General features: G+C 28.1%; 1 protein-coding gene across 1 annotated transcript; it reads left to right on the top strand.

The window, feature by feature from the left end:
- Positions 1–12,474: 12,474 nt before the first annotated feature.
- On the top strand, positions 12,475–15,005 carry LOC126661412 (protein NUCLEAR FUSION DEFECTIVE 4-like). The gene is made up of 2 exons (XM_050355265.1): positions 12,475–13,654; positions 14,553–15,005. Exons 1-2 carry the CDS (start codon positions 12,501–12,503, stop codon positions 14,956–14,958), a joined length of 1,560 nt encoding a protein of 519 aa, XP_050211222.1. The 5' UTR covers positions 12,475–12,500; the 3' UTR covers positions 14,959–15,005.
- The last annotated feature ends 660 nt before the right edge of the window (positions 15,006–15,665 follow it).

Genomic DNA, 15,665 nt, shown 5'->3' with positions numbered 1-15,665 from the left:
TGGCACTTTTGCATTAATTTTCTATTTTTTTTAAAGTTGTGCCCTAACTAACGGCTGTAGTTTTTGGCGTAGTAGGAAGAGCTTGAACCTCTCAATTGAGTATTTTTTTTGATACAAGGTACATGAGGTGTCCTGAACGGGTCCCAATTATGAGACGGCACCTTTAAACCTTTCACATTCAGATTAATCCCCACTCGAGTCGGATAGGTCTCTTACGGGAGACAAAGCTCTGACCCCAAGTTTTAAACGGCTGCATACATGAATACGGTTCGAACCCGTGACCTCACTTAATCTCAATTGAATATTTAATATTAGTATTATGATTTTTTTTGAGTTTAACTCTAGTTTAAATTATGAATTGAATTATATATTAGCCTAGCAGTTTTCTTTTCTGAACACTAATATTCAAGGCATAAGATATATATCTTCCGCGTCGAGAATATTACGGTTAGAAACTTTTGGAAGATCTATGCATTAACCCTGGTTAACACATTGAGATCATCGAATATATTGAAGATCTTTTTTTTAATCATCAAAATATATTATTAGATCAAACCCAAGTTATTACATTTATAAAACATTCTGAAAATAAATTATGATGACATGCGATGAAAGTGTGCGACCTGATTCACAAATCATTTAAAAAAAATCATAGATAAATTAAGAAAATATCTTCGTTAATACAACGTCCAAAGCATCGGACGACTCGATATATATCATTGACGAGCTTTATTATAGAGCCACAGTGTTTAATTTTATGTGGCATCCTATGTAGTGATATATATGCTGGATGCTTGAACAATGTTGTTGGAATATTTTAGCTGTATATAAAAGATGAAGATGCAAATAGAATGCCATGTCAGATAGGATTAAGAAAACTAATTAATAAGTATTTTCCCATGTTATCTTCTGTGTTAAAATAAAAGAAAAATTATAGTACTGGTGTTTGCAGTTTCTTAAAGTTGCTATTTCAATGCTTGGACTTTTTTCTTTTAAATTGGTGGTTCAATTTTTTTAATTAGTTAATTATCCGCCTTTTAGTTTCGGAGTATTAAATAAGGCAAAATAAGCTCCTTATTTACTTAAGTTTCAACGCGCGACACATTAACAAAACAAAAGTATAATAGTGAATATAAATAAAATACTTGCATATATAGAATTTAAATAATTTAATCAATTAAGATCTCCCATCTTTTTTATTTTTTTCATTTATGACCCCACCTTTCAAAACTCTCAATTTTAACCTATTTTCAATTTTTTGTTTTAATTGCAGCCCATTATTTAAATTAGAGTGAAAATAATCGAAATATGTCTTCTATATTACTTTATATTTTTTTCAATTTGCATTTTTGTCATAAAAATCTCATATATGGAGAAATATGGATGGTGTATTTGAACCTTTTTTCAATCAAATTTAAACAAATGGTTATAATTGAAACTGAAAATTAAAAAATAAACTAAAATTAAAAGATTTAAAAGGTAAGGACATAAATTAAAAAGTTAAAAAATATGGGATATTTTTGAATGATTAAATCAATTGATAAATTAAATAAATAAATATGAATTTATTTTGCTGGTAATCGAAAAAGACTATTTATATTCGTTTGATATATTTTTAAAAGTTAAAAGTCCAATTGAACTACTAAAGTTTAGACACCAATATATGATATTTATATGCTTAATGGCAAAAAAATTCAAACCTTTACACTTGTTGTAATTTAAATCAAATCTTTTAATTTTTGCAATAACAGTCAAATTGTATTATTATTTTTTGGTTAAATTGCACTTTTTATGTGAATTTTTTGAGTGTGTTGCCACTTCTTGTAACTTTTAATATATTATTATACATCAAAACGTAATAATAGTCTAATATCTTTCGAAAACAACAAGTTTGACCACCAATTTGACTATATTGCCACACAAAAATGTAATCTGGCTATTATTGTAAAAATTAAAAGGTTTGGTTTAAAATGTAATAAGTCGTAAAAGTTTAACTTTTTTTATCATTAGGCCATATTTATAATAGTTGAGACGCCATATTTGCAGTTTCTTTCCTAGAATAAATGAACAAGCCTATACATATTTATCAGGTAACTGATTTTCAGAATATCTTAACTATTGACTTATTTCAATTTGATGATCAAACGTTGATTTGTTTTATTCCGTTATTAAAATTTTATTTCATTTCAAAGGGAGGTTTTTAAGTCAAAAATACATATATGAATCAGTTTTTGCTTCTTTTTTTCGAAAAATTTATCATGTATGCATAATTTTATTTCGGGACTTTTTAGATTAAATTGTGCGTATGTGGTAAGTTTTCAAGAAAAAAAAAATAAAAAAGTGACTTTTATATATGTATATATGCATTTTTGAATAGAAAAATTCTCATTGACATTAAATCATATTTAATAACCAGTATGAAATGATTTATATATTTTTTTTTAAGATTAAACAAGATGTTAGTTTGAATACTTTGAAAATCAATTACCCCATATTTCTTTCCTTTTTTCATATATTTTAAAAGCATTGAATGTCAATTTGATTGTATTATTAATTTATCTAGTATCCTCTATAACTCTATAAAATTGAGAATGTTTCTATCTCTATGAAAAATGTACACAAACTTGTTTTAAGGTGAATGGCATGATTCAGAATTTGACAAATCTAAAACTTCAAAATTTTGTCAAATGAAACTGACTGAATGCTTATCAAAATAATGGAAATGCAAAAAAGTGGGAAAATTACAAATTACAGATAAGCAATTATTTGTCTTCAGTACACGTTTCAAACCTAGTAGCTACGATTGATTCATAAAAACACAATTTAAATTATTGATTTCTTTTCTCAAATCAATAATGTATTTCTACTGTTTTGAAGAAATGTTCAGTTAAATAATGGGTTATTGATTTTGGGTACTTTTCTTTTATTTTTATAGTTTCGTTACCAAACTTTAAAATATAACAAATTGGTTACCATATTATATCTTTAATGATTTTCACATTTCTTTTAATGAAATTTGGTCATGTCTTAGTGTGGTAGCCAAATTTCACTCTAAAATTTCATATTTGGAAGAACTGAAAAAGTGATATAATAAAGAGTGTGATGTGTCTCCAGTTTGTATGGTTGAAGTGGAGGTGAGATAAAGTTGAAACACAAACCTGCTACTACATAGGTACTTTTGATCGGAATTCATTAAAAATTTATCAGAATTACTAAAAACATAGTACAATAGTAACCAATTTGTCAAATTTTGAAGTTCCGTAACCGAATTATAAAATAGAAAAATATAATAATCTTTGGGATTAGTTACCCGTTAATGTAATTGAAAAATAAACTCTCTAGAGACTTTGAAAATGCTAAATAAACTTCATTAATTTACTTTGAATATGCTGACAAATGATTAGGATTGGAATTCAACCCAATAATAAATATCAGAATTATGTAAATGATAATTGAAACTCTTCTAACCTTAATTTGCATGGTTTTGTATGTCTTTATTATAGAAAATTTTCAATTTTAGGGTCTGGCTAGTTGCAACAAAGTTGGAGATTGAAAAGATTCTTTTGTAGACTATGATTGTGATTGTTCTTTTTCACATGCATTAAATTACTATATAAAGAATATGATTTTACCATAAACTTATAACTAAGGTTACGGAATTTTGAATTATAGTAAAGTCAAATCTATCTAGAGGCCCTTATATTTTACTATATTTATTCAAAAAATTTATACCACAAACTTGTAATTTTTTGGTCCCTCTACTATTAAAAATTCAATTTGCATACCCTTACTTGTACAGAATTTGGCAAGTGTGCTCATTCGTCGTTAATGTTAAAGATAATCCCACATTACTTAGGAGAACAATTAAAGATAATCTCACATTGCTTAGAAAAACAAATATAAATGAATTTATAAATGTAAAGGTAACCACATATTAACTAGTTCTAGTTATTATGTCATGATTGAACCTAAACACTCTCATAAGTACGTGGGGTTGTCACATTCTCACCAATTTATAATTAATTACTCCCACCAATATTTCTAATATGGTATCAGAGCGGGTCTGACACGGATTCTTAATTTGCCGGTTGTCCGTCTGAATGTCCAGTCCCAGCGACCCTGTCGGGTGTTGCCGCTGCGTATTAAATCAAAAATTTCAGTGGGTCTGGCCCGGATTCTTAATTTGCGGGTTGTCCGTCTGGATGTTCATTACCAGCGGCCCGGTCCGGTGTTGCCGCTGCTTGTTAAATCAAAAGGTTTCAGTTTCAGGGGAAGTCAACTTCAAGTGATAACCGGATGTCCAATCCCAGTTGCATTTGAGGGGGAGTGTTGAAGATAATCCCACATTACTTAGGAGAACAAATATAAATGAGTTTATAAGTGTAAAGATTTAACCATCTATTAATTTGTTCTAATTATTAGGTTATAATTGAACCTAAACACTCTCATAAGTATGTGGGGTTGTCACATTTTCACCAATTTATAATTAATTACTCCCACCAATATTTCTAATAATTAACTTATAAAATTTATGTATATTAGTTTTTTTAAATATAAATAAAATTCATCTAAACGTTTATGTACTGTACTATTTATGTTTAGGAGGTTTACTTTTGTTCATGAGGTCCTTAGAAACATTAATTATAATTTATATCATAATTTTTTTCTTACACTCTCGCTAATGGCGAGTCATACGCACTTGAAAGGGCCTAAAAAAATTAAAATTCTTGTAGTAGATGTAGAGGGACCGGAAAAATTGCAAGGTTGTTGTAGGAACCTTTTGAACAAATTAATAAAGTATATGGGCTTTGAGATGAGTTTAGCCTTATAGTGATTTTGAGCTATAATAGTGCATTGCTGAGTTGTACACGGTTTTGTGCGTCTTATATGTATATTTTAAAATTTATATAATTGAATTATATATTATCATATCATGTGACAAAATAAAACAAAAAATAAAACAAACAAAAAGAAAAACCTAATAAGCAAACAATTTTATAAGGTCCAATAATTCAATAAAAGTTTATTTACGTATGCAGAAATGTTTCTCGTGACATTCCATATTACTTAAAAAGTGAATTTTCTTCATAAAATGACAAGAAAAATAATGTCACATTTTCTTGGATTTTTAAGGCTTCATGAATAGTCCTTCAAAGATCATATTTTATTGAATAAATTAGTAGTAACTATAATATATTCAAGTTGTTTGGTTGTCCATAACCTAGTGTTAATTTATTGAATTATTTACCATATATTAAAAATTAAGCTATACTTTAATTTGTATATATAAATTATACATTACAGGATTCATGTGACTAATTGGTAGCAAAAACTCACGTGAGTTACATTTGGGGGAAGTACATTCACATGCACATGTGATAATAGGAACAAAACTTATAGATGCATAAAGTTGTGATAAGTGCTTTTGATATCCATATAAATACTACAAATACAAGTATAATTTGTCTTCCACCCAATAATTTAACCATAAAAATTTGAAATTTTAAATTAAAATTACAAAGTATAAAAATAGTTATACTTTATACTATAAAAACAATTATTTATATCTCATACCGACTAAAAAGTGTATATTTAAAAAAAAAAAAAAAATAATCAGTACACTCTTTACCTAAAAACCTTTTTTCTCTCAAAAAAACCCTAACCGCCAAGAGTTTTTTTCTTACTTCTTCTCCGACTGCCGTAAATGGTTTGATTTTCTTTATTGACGGTAGCCATTCCTTTATTTATGTTATTTTAATTTTATAGAATATAATAAATAGCGTTTTTTTTTTCATTTTTTCTTGATGAATTAAAATCTATCAACAAAGCGCAATTCAATTACCAAGAAGCGAAGATAAATTGAAGATCTTTCAACAAAATGGAATTATTTATAAGCTATATTAGTTGTATATATTATATGTCTTTTTTCTGAATGTTTTATTTTGTCCTTTTTTATGAAAGATTTGTTGTCCTTTCTCTGTAAAAGGTTTGTTGTCTCTTTTTTATGAAGGAGTTATTAAATGGTGATTGAATGGAATATTGTGATTTTGTGGGTGATTGGAGAAATTTGATCGAAAAGTGATCGAAAACTGTACTTAGTTAGCGAAACAGTTAGTAATTTATTTTTATTTTCGTAAGTAAGATCTGCGAATCAGGCACCATTTTATCTGTTTCATGTTAGGTCATCGGATTTAATTTTAAAATTATTACAAACTTTTTTTACAAATATAACTGTTTCATATTCGATTTAATGAGATTTGATGATTTAAAAAAAAAAATCTCAAATTAACTTTAATTTGGGTCGAATTGTAGAAAAATGAATTTCTATGTTCAAAACTACAATGCATTTGTAATATGTCATGAATAAAAAATGGCAGTTTAATTTTATAATTTATATAAGTTATATCAAAACATAAAATATTAAAGATAATATTAAAGATAAAATGTCTAATTGATTAATTAAAATATATGCTAGTCCCTTAATTTATTCTTATGATAAAGAGTCTAATTGATGAAAAACTCATAAAAGTTATCTACCAATTTTATCAAAAAAATTAAAAAATATATCATAAAAATTATAAAAATATCTTCAAATACGGACTAATTTATCAAAAAAATAACTTAAAATGTTAAACATTCTCCAACTATGGACTAATTATTCATGATATATTTTTTTAATTTTATCATATATGTGTGACATAGTTAAGTAATATAAATTTTATATATATACACACCCACACGATGGAATCATATAAAAATGTTGGTTAGTTGAAGAAGAAGATGAAAAACAGGTCATTTTCATATATGTTCCATGAATAGAATAAAAGAGTCGTTTTCAAGTGGTCGTCATGACTACAAATCTTTACATTTATTAATATTTATCTGCCCTTTATAAGCTCTAATTTCTTGTACGTTTGCATAAATATAGACTTATCCATGCAAACAAATTTCATATATAGTCTCCCACTCTTGACAGCTATATCATTTCGTCCCTTTTCTCTTCTTTTTCTATAATAAAAATTTCTAATTTCTAATTAATATTTTTATTTTTTATTTTTTCTATTTGCTTTATTAATTTAGAAAAAATCTCATATGTCCATGTTTAACTATATAGTTGAACAATCATAATATCAAACATTTGGCAATAATTCTGCAAATTAATTAAAACCGGTTGAATCAGGACTGTTTTATGAACAAAGGATCACTTTACCCCCTGAACTTGGCGCAAAGTATCAAAAACGTCAAAATGGGGTCACTTTTACCCTGAACTTGTCAAATTTGGTACAAAAACCCCCCTCCCCACTCTCACTTAAGAGAGTGAGATACACTCTCCGGTTTTCAAAGTGGTTTCGGTTTCTTAAGGTGGTTTTTGATAGAAAAAGGTTTAAAATAGTCCTAATTCTTTTTAAACATTTTAAATTAATACCTAATAATTTTAAAAAAAAAATTCAATCCCTTTAATTTAAAATTTTATATGACAAATTAACCCCCAAATTTTATATATCTAACAAATTAACTTCCAAATTAAATTTTTAACAAAAATATTAAAACTTTAAAATATTTTAATAAAAAAAATTAAATTCTAAAAGACCCACGGGTCTTGATGAACAGACCCATGGGTCTGTTCATCAAAGATTTGATGAACAATTTTTGTTCATCAATTGATGAACAGACCCATCGTGGGTCTGTTCATCAATTGATGAACAAAAATGTTCATCAAAAGATGAACAGATCCATCGTGGGTCTGTTCATCTTTTGATGAACAAAATTTGTTCATCAAAAGATGAACAGACCCACGATGGGTCTGTTCATCATTTGATGAACAAATTTTTTGTTCATCAAATGATGAACAGACCCAGATGGGTCTGTTCATTTTCTTCAAATGAAGAAGATGAACAGACCCAGATGGGTCTGTTCATCGTCTTCCTCGTTAAACGAGGAGCGGATCCGCTCCTCGTTTTGGCGAGGAGCGGAGCTGCTGCTCCTCCTCGGAAAAGAGGAGCAGCAGCTCCCTTCTCCGGCGAGGAGGCTCCTCCTCCTCGCCGGAGCTGTAAAAAAAATTTGATTTTTTTTTGGAAAAAATCTAAAAAAGCCCCTAGATTAATTAGGGTTGAATTATGATTAGTTAATATTTAATTATAATTAATTAGAATAAATAATGATTAATTAGAACCTCACTCTCCATTTAAGGTGCCACGTCAGCAGAGGGGTGTTTTTGTACCGGTTTTGCCAAGTTCAGGGTAAAAGTGATCCGGTTTTCCTACTTTGGACGTTTTTGATACTTTGTGCCAAGTTGAGGGGGTAAAGTGATCCTTTGTTCAAGCAGTAACAAAAATTTATCCTCTAATTTTTTTAAGGCCTAATGTCTTAAAAAACCCCGATCTTTTAGCCCATTTTCAATCATACCCTGACGTTGCAAATTTGTCAATTTTACCCTATTTTTCATTTTTGTGTTTCAATTGTACCCTGAAAAATTAAATTAACGTCATTTTGGAAATTTGTTTAAAACATTCTACATATCTCGGATATATTAATTGTATATTTTTAAAATTTATTTAAATTTAGTTGAATTAATTAAGAATTTAAATTAGTGTTAATTTGATTATGGTTTTTAGTTAGTTTTTAAAAATAAAGGACTTATTTGTACTTTTTTGAATAAAAAAAGAATGTTTAGACTTAATTAATTGAATGATTTCATCATTTAGGTAAAAAAATAATAAAAATTAAAATATTAGGGTACAATTGAAAACGGAAAAATTAAAAGTGGGTAAAATTGACAAATTTTTAACGTCGGGGTAGAATTGAAAAAAAGTTTAAAGGTGAGGGGTTTTTGAGTGATTAGGCCTTTTTTTAAAAGGGAGTAAAGGAAATAGTAGCGTGATATTCTAAAGGCTTAATGGTTTTTAAAAAAATTACTTTTCTAAATTCATCCATAATTTTCAAAATTTATAAATCTATCAAAATTTGATAATTCATTATATATTTATCCAAAAAAATCAATCAATGAAAGATAGAGAATTTAAAGTTGAATTTTATCGTTGTTTTTGGTTTCTTTCTAAATTTTGCAATTATGAAAAATAGAAAAACATGGATAGAATTATGACGAAATCATCAAATTCAACTAAAAATTGAAAAAATTAAATTAATTAAAACATAATTAAATAAAATTATAACAAAATTATCAAATCGAGTTTGATTTATAAATTTAAAAGTTTTAATAAATTATTTACAGAAAGTCAAAAATATTTCATCTTTAGGCACCATGAAACCTATTCGAAATTGGGCCAACAGACACTTGAAGATACATAAATAGTAACAAAATGTCATGTATAAAGAACATATACCAAATTGTTTTGGTCCTTGTTGATCAAGCCAATTTTCCGTCTACCCCACTAGATTGTGACAAAGATCACAAATTTTAGGTCACGGGGCCAATTTGATTCATTATATTATCATCACAAAATGTTTAATTTATAATACCCAAAAAAATTATATTTATTTGAAATAATAATAATTCATGGATCAAATCAAATGATATATATAATTGTCTCTTCTTCACATGTACTGAAAATTGTATTCACCAAATTAACCAACAAAAATGTATAGATTTTGGATAGTATTTGCGTCTGTATTAGATTTTGGATAGTATTTGAGAGGCATAGGTATGACCATTTGGGTTACGTTTTGGCTTTAATGTCTTTGCTTTGCTAGCAACTTTTTTAAGCCCCACAATTTTTGAATAATTTTATTTTAGCATTTATATATAAATGTTTCACTAATTTTGTGTTTTACAAGAGACCACAAAACATCACTATCTGCAAACTCATAAAATTCGACAAATGCCTTATAATTTTATATTTAGATACATTTTTTCTAATCAAATTTGTGACGGATGCCTTATGACGATTTGTGAGGGAATTTTCCGTCACAAATCGCCTGTTTTTCTGTAGTGAAATATTCCATTTCAATGGAAATATATATTGCATCCTTTGCATGTCATTTACTAAGTTTAATTACATTTATTCTTAATCATCTGAAAATACCCTTTGAAAAAAAATCATGTATGTCTCAAATTTTCAAATTCCCCAAATTTATTCTCATTTCTAAATTTTACAGTTTTAATTGTACTTATATTTCAAATTAGAAGTTTTTTAATTTGAAAAAGATTTAAATATATCCTTTATATTTGACACATAGTGTCAATTTTTAATATTTTTAATAATATTAAAAATTTATTATTTAGACTATGTGTTAAATATGAAGGGCATATTTAAATATTTTCAGAATAAAAACAATAATTTCAAAAAAGGAGTACAATTGGAATTGAAACTTGAAAAATATGATAAAATTGACGATTTTAAAAGTCTGAAATATAAATAAAAAAAAGTTGAAAAAGTGGATTTTTTTTTTACGATTGGCCTTATTTTTAACTCACCCATTAGATATACAAAATTTGTTAGGTAGAGTAACAACAATAGGTTAAGCAGTGTTGATCATATATGTATAGCATATAGATGAGTTCTTTAAGTTAAAAATTCATCAATATGTGGCTGTATATATTTTTAATCAATATGTGGTCATTTCATCATTAATTCGTCCCCTTCAACAACAACAAAAGTGGCGAATAAACACAATATCTTATAGTAATAGATAAATAATTAAACTTCATTTTCCACTAATTAAGGACGCAGGCATTCATCGCTAAAAAAAGTGGCGCCAATATTTGCCAACGGATTTATATCAGTCGCAAACTGTCCATAAATACTTAGGGATGGCAATGGGAGGGGATTCCCCATTCCCCGTGGGGATCCGCCCCTAATGGGGCGCGGAATCTCCACCAATTACCCCCATGGGTACGGAGATGGGGGAAAATCATTCCCCAACCACGGGAATGGGGAGGGGACGGGGAGTATAGCCCCCACCCCATGGGGATCCCCATCCCCGTCCCCATGGAGACCCGATTCATATTTATGCATATTTATATTATATTATAAGTTTTAGTATGTTATTTATAATTTTAAATAATTTAATTTATTTTTTTTATTAGTTTCAATTTAGTTATAAATATATAATATTATAAAAAATAATAGTATTTTTTATAATTAATTTTTTTTAAATATCTTATAAAAATAATGAAATTATTTATAAATTATATTTAATTGTATGGGGAACGGGGATCCCCATGGGGATGGGGAATCCATGGGTATGGGGACGGGGATGGGGATTCCCCATAGACACGGGGATGGGGATGGGGATGGCTTCTCCGTCCCCACCCCGCCCCATTGCCATTCCTATAAATACTTCAAAAACTTTAAAAAAAAAAATTTATTTTATAGGTTATTATGTCGCTATTGATTATAATTACCGACGGATTACCGTACATTTTTCATATATGTTTTTTATAGTGTTAAATCCTATAATTTCATAAGCCAGTGTGTATGCATTTCATTTAACATTAGCACAAACTACTCCCATAGTATAGAATTGCCATAAAAGCTTTTGGTAACAACATTTTTGATTAAGTAGCCTTCATGTGATATCTTAATATCAAAGTTCATTTTTGTCTTAAAATGGCTTCATAGAAATAACCAAATACAATCCATTATCTTTTGTGACCTGATGAAATAACTAGGTAGAATCAATTTCTCTATTTAATTTTGGAAAAGTATAACAATATCTATCTATAATTATAAAAAGATTGCCAGTAATATTTCTAGAAAATAATGTTAACACTTTGCTCTATTAATTTTACGAGTTCTGACGATTATATCCAAATAGTAAATGAAAAAGAATAGATATAATGAATAAAAATAAAATATATTTTGGTATCTTAACATATTTTAAAAGGAAATTAGGTCGAACGGAAGAAAATTATGAATATTGTAAGAGATTTTTTTTTTTTGGCAAAATATTGTAAGAGATTAACAATCTAATTTTATTGATAATTTACATGTTATTATAGAAATACTTTTAATATTTAAGAAATTTCTCCAACTATGGACGAATTTACCATAAACATAACTTAAGAGACTAAATTACATTTTGTTTTTATTAATTAGAAAATTTTCTTTTTTTTACTACCTGGATTTAATCGACTAACATTGTAAAATTGTAGGACTAAACTATCAAAATTCTGTATTCAAAGTATATTTCATTTTTATCATATGTATGGATTAATTTTACCTTTAATTTCCTATCATATAAAATTGGAAAAAAATATTTGCATTATGTTTTTCGCCCATCACTAAACAACTTTTTACAGTCTCGGGATATATTATTCATTCAATTCCTAAACATAAATAAATCTGAAATTTAAATTGTATTTTCCATTTTGTAATTTTTCCTGTCAAAAAATCTGAATTAATATTTTGATAGCAACTCATAACAAATTTTACATTGGAGAAACGTCCATTTTACAAGTTCTAATTGATTATAAAGCAATCAAAAGCATATCAGCAATATTTTCCACATCAAGTTAACATACAAAACCAGTAACAAAAATGAGTCATCAATCAACCCTTAAAAATCCATCACCTTGGCTAGTATTAGGTTGCATTACCTTACTTCAATCCGTAAATGGTGCTCGTTTTTCGATTTTCTCGACATGTTCATCACCGCCGTATAAAACTTGTCAATTCTCTCATAGTCAGATCAAATTCTTAATTGTTGCATTAGAAACAGGAAAGATTTTCGGGCCCCTGGCGGGTCCTGTCGCAAATTACGTTCCTGCATCAATAATTTTAATCGTCGGTCTTATCTTCGGATCAGTAGGTTATGGAGTTCAATATCTTTCCATATCAAATAAAATCAACTCTTTATCTTATTGGCAATTTTTATTACTAAATGTTCTTGCAGGAAATAGTACTTGTTGGATTAGTAGTTATTGCTATGTTTTAGCTATCAGAAATTTCAAGAATTGTCACCGACCTTTAATTGCAATTACATCGAGTTATTCGGGGTTTTCCGGAAAAATATTCACTATCTTAGCCGAAGGTATTCAAGGACGGAAAAATATTTCTCGAAATTCAAATGTTTATCTCAAGTTAATTTTTCTTGGTCCGGCTATAGTCGGACTAATAGCCGCAACCATAAGCTATAGTGTTAAGTCGAAGCAATATTTGAGTATAGATATGCCTCTATTCGCCATCATGGTAGCTTTTGCGACAGGATTATACATAGTTATCGAATGTATCGTTCTCAAATATTCGACACACGTTTCGTTGCATTTACGTGCAACGAGCTTAGTACTAGTGCTCATGTTACCGTTCGTAATAGCAGTATTGGCTATGGTGATTAAAATACAAAAATGTAGCTCTAGGAAGCCGCCCGAGTTGTCGGATAATGAGTGGAATGATCAATCGACACGAGTTGAACATTACGAGATTGAGATCGACGACGAAAAGGGTGATAGTGATGAAAATGAAAATAAGAGTATTAATGAAGTGAGTTTGAATAGGTTAATGAATAATGTAGATTTCTGGTTGTTTTATTTGGTGAATGCATGTGGTGTTACACTTGGAATGCTTTATATGATTAATTTGGAAATTATTTTCAAATCTTTAAGCAGTGATAAAGAATCATTTCTGATGGAGATTTCTTCTTCATTCATCTTCTTTGGAAAGATCTTCTCTGTGATGTTCGACTGGTTTTCAAGGTTCGATCATACTAACTTTCACATTGCAAATAATTATTTTACTCTCAATTTTAAAATTGACTAAATGACCTATTAAAATCGAAACGTCTAGCAAAAATTTCCATTTAACCAATTTTCTTCAAAGTCTCAATTGTACGTAGCCAAAATCGCATTATTTGATTTTAATTTTTTCTGTCTCTTGAAATTGAATAGAAAATAAAACATTTTATTCAATGGCATGGATTGGTTTGGTTAAATGTGAAACCATATAATGTGGTTTTGGTTATAATCAAGACTTTTTTTACTCGTGGGATTAGCGCCACATCATAAACACGTGTTTTTAATTCAATTCTAGCGGCTACATAAAATTGGAAGCTATACTGCGATTTTAATTATAATCGAGACTGTTTAAAGATTTGATTAGAACAAAAACTTTTACTAAACTTTTGAATTTTAAAGTGCTACTCGAGAATAAGAACTCATATATAGCTTATGGATTAATAATCTATCACATTATGTATCACGGAAATTAAGACACTAAAACAATGGATTCAAATGAAAAAGAGGCAAAGGTTTTAGTCACAAATGAACTTATCTATGCAATTTTAATATTTTTTCCAAATATACTATGTTTTTTAAATCTTGTCAGTTTGATCCACTATCTTTTAAATCGTTGACATTCATTTAAGATTGATGGTGCGAGATTGTATAAGTCATGCAGGATAAATTTTATACATACAGACGAATAACATTGCACCAATCAATTCAAAACGAATCATGAATATATTAAATAAAGATCAACAAGATGATAACCAAACTGGAAATATTTAAAGGTCGTGGTATTTTTGACAAAAACATTAAAATTGCCGGTAGATGTGGATTAAATATCCCTAACATGATCTTTTTTAATTTATTGCAGGAAAAAATTAATCATATCAAATCCAGCAATGACAGTACTTGTACTGCTACCGATGCCAATAGCATTTTTCCTGCTGATAAATAACAACAGCAGTTGCTTATACATCAGCACAGGAATTTTAGGAACATGTTCCGGAGCTTTAAATGTCATAACTGCAACAACAACGTACGAGCTTTTCGGTCTGAAGAATTTTCCAGTTAAACACACCATAGTTCTTACCAATGTTCCTGTAAGCATTCTTGTTTTCGGATGCTTGCATGCGATTCCTGAAGGTGATGAAATGTGCATTGGCTTGCACTGTTTTAGCAGAACTTTTATGATTTGGGGATCCCTTTGTTTTGTGGCAACAGTTTTAAGTTTCGTTCTTCATCTTCGTACACAGAATTTGTATTTGCATAAATCTTAGTCTTGTTGATGAATTTGTCAATTTGGAATTTTTTTTTGTATACAAAATTCTAGGGGATATTTCTTAATTTGTGTCTATTACTCTTTAGAAATTTTAATTTAGTTCTTCTTTCACAGACAATTTTAAAATTGTGCCATTTAAAACTCATCTTTCTTTAAGGTAACTTTAAGTCCTTAACATTAAACAAAAGGTTTAGTTTAATAATAAAACTTAAAATATGAATAAAATAAAAAACTCAATATTAAACAATATAACCAGAAAATATATTAACTAAAATAAACAATTATAAAAAAATGTAAAAACATCTGAGATGAATGGTAGACAATATATACAAAATATAGTAATGTAATTAAGTCCAAATGCAACCGAAATTAAAAATTAATTAAGTAAAATAGAAAATATAGATCATTTAGAAATGATTATAAATAAAATCTACGGGAAATTAGAGATGAATGAAATAAATAATCAATTATCATTATTAGGATTAACATATAAAATGATACACAAAAATAATAAATTATTAATCATCACCGGTGAATCTTTATTAACCCTAGAACTTAAAACTATAAAATGTCTTAACTCGACTTTTTGAAATAAACTTTGGATGAACCCATCTCTAAAATATTCAATTTTTATCTATCTGGTCCTTTATCTTTTATAATGTCATTTCCAATTCTATAATTTATATTTTTTTAGTTCATTGAATC

Source organism: Mercurialis annua, linkage group LG8 (assembly GCF_937616625.2).
Source record: "Mercurialis annua linkage group LG8, ddMerAnnu1.2, whole genome shotgun sequence".
NCBI lineage: Eukaryota > Viridiplantae > Streptophyta > Magnoliopsida > Malpighiales > Euphorbiaceae > Mercurialis > Mercurialis annua.
Note: the sequence above shows the minus strand (reverse complement) of the source record. Positions and strands in the feature narration are given on the sequence as shown.